We start from the raw sequence: 6000 nt of genomic DNA on the forward strand, positions 1-6000 counted from the left end.
CAAGAGGCTAAAGTAATCTTTAGTAGGAAAAAAAATCAGAAGAGTGATAGAATCTAAGGGAATGGGATGTGGAATTAGCTGAAAAGCCATATAAGGAAGATTTCTGGGTTAGTAATAATGTTCTGTATCTTGATAAGGATTTGTATTACACAGGTGTGTACATTTGTCAAAAGTCATCAATAGTACGCTTAAGATCTGTGCATTTCATTGTATGTAAATTTAATCTTTAAAAAGCTTCAATAAATATTGAGCTCTACTCAACGGAATGCACGCTAGGGGCCCCTGGCTGGCTCAGCGGGGACAGCGTGCGTACACCTTAATCTTGAGGTCGTTAGTACAAGCCTCACGTTGTGGGGGAGACTGTACTTTAAAAAAATTTTTAACTTATTCAGGGGCACCTGCGTGACTGAGTCAGTTAAGCGTCTGACTCTAGGTCTCAGCTCAGGTCTTAATCTCAGGGTGGTGAGTTCAAGCCCCATGCTGGGTTCCATGCTGGGCACAAAGCCAACTGGAAGGATGGATGGATGGATGGATGGAAGGAAGGGAGGGAGGGAGGGAGGGAGGGAAAGAAAAAGAAAGAAAGAGAAAGAAATGCATGCTGAGGTATTTAAAAGACAAGCATACTGATAGCTACAACTTAAATGAATCAAAAACAAAAAAACGTACTGATGGATGAAGGATAAACGTACTGATAGATGTAATAAAGCAAATACAGCAAAATATTAATTAGTTGGAAAGTATACAGATGTTCACTATCAATTCTTTCAACTTTACTATACTTTGAAATTTTCCATAATAAAATGTTGGGGGGAAATTTTAACTCTACCCATTACTTTGTTATGTTGCAAATAGTGTATCTGAAAACCCAACAAAGTCCACTCCTAAATATATACCCTAGCCTACAGATAGCCTAGTCCTTCACGTGGACTCCAGTGATGTTCACGGCAACAACGTCCATAACAGTAGAAAAGAAAAGAATAACAATCTAAATATCCATCAAATAGAGCGGAGCACTGAAGACCGGTTTCCGTAGCACTGAAATGAATAAACCACATTGTGGGTGCATCTTAGAAATAAAACTTTTGACTGGAAAAAGCAAGTCACAAAAGAACACACTACATACGTTTTAACTTTTTTTAAATGTTAAAGAAATAAGTAAAGCTAAACAGTACTGTTTAGGGAAATATACAAATGTAATTTACAAAATAAAGCAAAGAAATAATACAAAAATGCCAAGGTAATAGGAGAGGACGCAGAAAGACTGATGAAGCAGCAGCAACACCCAAACACAGTAACTTCAAAATGCTAGTGTTCTGTTCATCCAATTGGGCAGTGATTTCATGGATGTTTGTATTTTATGCTTCATAATTCATATTTGCGCTCTATATTCTCTTAATGTTTAGAATATTTCAGAATTCAAAATGGGAAAAGAGAACTATGAGCTCATGACTCAACCAAAACAACTTAGGTTTCAAGATAATTACTCACAATTTCTTTACAACTACAGTATTTAAAACATAGAAGTCTACACTACCGTTATATTAGGGCAAGATGTTTCCAAATTCAGAATATTTTAGATTTCAATGGTAATAGAGTACATATACCATATACACTACATTCCTGGAAACCCTCTTTTGAGTCTGCAGTAGTACCCTGAAATCAAACACATTAGTGTTTCCCCAAGGAAAGCTATTCCTACTTACACCAAGAAGGACAAACTGATTATAAATATTCTCACATCAGATCCGGTCAGATGTTATCATCACGTAAGTTTTGCCAAAAACTTGGTTTTGAGAGTTCTTTACATATAGCAAAATTGTGGGTGAGGGACTGTGAACCTGTACTTTCAAAGACACTCAACTTCACCTAAACAGCAAATGCCATAAATTACTTTTTGAAACCTCTCCAGCCAATTCATTTTCTTTAATAATCATAAAAATGCAAGTTTTTAAAAAATTTTTTAAGTTTATTTTTGAGAGCGAGCGAGCGAGTGAGAGAGAGAGAGAGAGAGAAAGCACACAGGCATGGGAGGGGCAAAGAGAGAGAAAGAATCTATAGCAGGCTCAGGCCTCTGAGCTGTCAGCGCAGAGCCTGATGACATCATGACCTGAGCCGAAGCCGGATGCTTAATCAACTGAGCCACCCAGGCGCCCCAAAAGAGCAAGTTTTAAAGTAAAGTAATCCCATTGATGCTAAAGATGCCCAGTTTTTATTTCACAAAGAAGAACGTGTATAAAACAATTTTTCAATTTTTATTTCACTTCACTTTTATATCTTTATGGTAGTTGCACTTATTACACGGTGGGGAAAAAATACACATAAAATTTTACTACAATTAGGTCGATAACCAGTACTAAGCTGAAATCTAAGCACTGTGATAAATATTTTCATATAGTTTACCAGTATAATGAAATCAATCAAGTAAAGCATTTTGTATTCTAAGTCACTCAAGTTCATAAATAAAATTTTAATCGCCTTTCCCCATCAGCACCAGTCTTCCGTAAGTTTACTCAAGCCTGAATCCTACAGGTTATTATAACCATCTACTCCTTTAAAAAATAAAACACATCAAAACCCAAAAGCAGAGCTTAGGAAAGACATCTTTCCAACTGCACCTGGCTGGCTCAGTTGGTAGATCTTGAGGTTATGGGTTTGAGCTCCACACTGGGTATAAAGATTACAAACTAAACTAAACTCTCTCCAGCACAACGCTAAAGTACAATTCTTTTTAGCAGATTATTTGGGAAAACAGTATGAGAAGCTGAGTCCTAACAACAAAACATGGGTGTTTACCAAAAAGTTTCAAACACTACAAAAGCATACCACCGAAATCCCTCCCCTCCAAAAAAAGTATTACAGAAACAAACCTCTCTCAAAACTCTATTTTTAAATAATACCAAGCAGCCCACAACCTGCAAACACAAAAGGGATATACTCTCTTCAGATTAATTTAAGGACCCATGTAAAGCAAGGAGCCTCTGTAGAGAAAACTTAGCCTTTTAACACTGACGTGCACTTAGAATCCAGCTTTATCTATGCTTGATGATTGCTAGCACTTCTCTGATGGCAAATTCAGATTATAATGCTGCTTACTGAAAATTATATAGCAAGGAATAGTTGCCAATAAAATCATTTTCCTTTTCAAAGGAAATTGAAAGCAATTAACTATGCTAAAGGCAAGCACAAGTGAGCTAAATTTAACGAGCACAACTAGGCACCAAGCACTGAGTTAAGCGCTTTGCGTGTAATCTCACGTAACATTTTTTCCTACAGATTTTACCCTCTAAGAATAATTATACAGTAACTTCTGGTGTATTTCATCTCCATACTTTTGTCATCTTAGTACGCGACTTTAAATGGTGCTCTCTGAACTCCTGAAGGAAGTAACTAAGACCCACGCTGTGTTCTTAAGTTTTTTCCTCTGTTAAAGAAAAAAATACTCGTTTTCTATAATAAAACCAAAAGAAATGCCGTATTCGGTGAAACAACAATCAACGGTGACACGCAGGCTGCATCCCAACCATTCTATCATGAGTATTTCAAGAAGTATGTTTTTACAACGCTCTTGTAAAGATTAATTCATTGAGTTTCTGTCTAGAAGGATAAAAAAATTCCTGGAAATGAATAGAGTAGTGGTGACGGCTCTACGACAACGTGAGTGTAATTAATGCCACAGAACCGCACACTTAAAAATGGTTAAAATGGTAAATTTTATGTTAACACACACACACACACACACACACACACACAAAGACCAACTCATTCTATCTTGCACAATGAAACACACGTAACTTAAAACTAACTACAACACAGTTGGGATTTTTTTTCAGCTCATCAATTCGCAACAGAAGCCCTGCAACCTGGCTCCAAAGAAGAGTGAGGGCCAGTTTTTGGCCTGGTTAGGTTCACTCCAACTCAGAACCACAACACTCAATCAACTGAAACAGCAACAGCAAAACGTGTCCGGTCAGCAGCATCTAACGTCAGCACCAACAACACGTCACCTTACTGAAAGCGTCAAGTGTCCCGGCAGGACTGAGCACGCCATCAATGAATGGGCCCAACTGTTTACTAAACATGCGTGATGTTTCACTTTCAAAACCAGCCTTCGTCTTACTGGTTTAGAAAACACCGTAAGAAATGGAACGCACGAACACGTCACGGGCAGAAAACAGCTTGGGCTCGGGCTCAAAATAACCTGGAGAGCGAACATCGGTCAAGACCCAAGAAATGACAGTGACGTGCAAAACCTTTCTATCTGGGGCTGAATACGAACCTGACGAATCCTGGAGGTTCGCGGCGCTATTTTTAACTGAACTTTCTGGCCTTGGGTCAAAGTTTCGCTAGCAAAATACCGCAGCGAAAATGCTGGGAGCGAAGCCCAGAGTCCCTGCTCTGGCGCAGGAAGAGCTATGCCCTTCACGCAACCCCTCCTGCCCCCCGCCGAAGCCGCCCGAAGCCGCCCGAAGCCCGACCAGGGGGGCCGCCGGGCCGGGAAAACACACCCACGGCAGCACACAAAACGCGGCGGAGGAAAGCGCCCAACGCTCGAGCCAGGACGCGGCGCACCGCCGCGTTCTGCCCCCCGCACAGCAAGAGACGCGCTCTTCGGGCAGTTCCTGCACTTTGGCCAAAGCGAGCACTGAGTCACCCTGCAAAGGGCTCCAGAAACCTCACAAGATGACCAGTGACTTCGGAAGAAAAGTCAGTTCACCACTGGAAAGGGAGGAGGCACAGTTCTCAGCACACACAGTCGCCCGGTTTCCCGACGCGGGGACTAGAACGGAACGTGGGTTCTGGGCGAGAAGACCCACCGCATCCGAGCGTCACCCACACAAATTCTGGTCCTCCAGGGCTGATCTAACATCCGGAGCGTCTTTCTCACTTTCTCCGCCTCCCCAGGGTAAAAATCCACACCTCCTTTTCCCACAAAGAGCACACGAACCAAAGCGTCTGAGATACAATCGTCTAACCTAACAAAACAAAAATAAGAAATAAGCAACCCCCCCCCCCCCCCCCGGCGCATTTCCAGTTGGTAAATAAAAAAAAAAAAATACTCCTTCCTTAATCGAGGGCCAGCTAGCGGACTTCACGTGCTTATTCACTTGTATTTCACGGGCTGTCTTGGGAGACAGACGCAATGAAAAGGAGAGATTGATTCTACTCGGCAATGCAGACTGGAGTCTTCGGCTCGGGCTCAACAACCTCGCACAACTAAATCTGCAGAAGTTACAATGCACTAATCGCAACCCTGGAGGTTCAAGGACACCTGAAGCCACACGAAAACTTTAGCGACGCGTTTCAAGGTGGCAGACTGCAGGGAGAACGAGGACAGCTCTTTGTCATCCACCCCAGGTGGGGACTCCCCACAGCGAGAGCATCAGGTTTCGCCTCCCCGGCTCCGACCCCGCGTCCCCACGCAGCACGCCGCTCTTTCAAACTGGCTAGTCCGCTGAATGAAAGAGCAAATCCTGCACCCCCACCTCCCCAAACCGAGAGGGCAGGCGGGAAGGAGAAGAGGGGTGTTCCATCCCAGGGCTCCAGGAAAGGGGGCGGCCGCGGAGGACACCGGCGCCGGGAGGTGGAAGGGAGGGAATCAAACGTGGGTCCCTCCTGCTGGAACTTAGTCGCAGGAGTGTCTGGCCTCCGACCCGGGGCCCGGCTGCCGGAAGCTGGGCGGGGTGGGGCGAGACCTCCCTCCCACGGATGGGTGGGCACAGAGGGGGGATCGGAGGCAGGCGCTCGTAGAGCGGGGAGGGCGCCGGGGGCCCCGGCCACCTACCAGCAAGCTCTCCACGTTGATGGGCGAGCGAGGGTCTCGGATCAGCGCCTCCAGCTTCCTCTGGCGGCTCGCGCCCGCCCCGTCCCCCGACACGGCCTCGGGGGCGCCGGGCATTTTCCCCGTCGCCGGGGGCCGGCTCATGCCGCCGCCGCCCGGCCCCGCACTCCCCGCTCCCCGCGCTCCGGCCCGGGCGCCTCGGGGCCTAGCGCCGCCCCCGA

General features: G+C 44.9%; 1 protein-coding gene across 4 annotated transcripts in view; it reads right to left on the reverse strand.

Annotated features, from left to right (window-relative positions):
• ROCK2 (Rho associated coiled-coil containing protein kinase 2) overlaps positions 1-5923 on the reverse strand; it is a 133919-nt gene extending 127996 nt beyond the window's left edge. For all 4 annotated transcript variants that reach the window (XM_040496087.1, XM_040496086.1, XM_040496084.1 and 1 more), the window contains exon 1: positions 5783-5923. In XM_040496087.1, the coding sequence (XP_040352021.1) occupies positions 5783-5923 (141 nt within the window). The remainder of the gene's footprint in view (positions 1-5782) is intronic.
• Between the last annotated feature and the right edge of the window lie 77 nt (positions 5924-6000).

Source organism: Herpailurus yagouaroundi, unplaced genomic scaffold (genome assembly GCF_014898765.1).
Source record: "Herpailurus yagouaroundi ecotype Mexico unplaced genomic scaffold, PumYag 188, whole genome shotgun sequence".
NCBI lineage: Eukaryota > Metazoa > Chordata > Mammalia > Carnivora > Felidae > Herpailurus > Herpailurus yagouaroundi.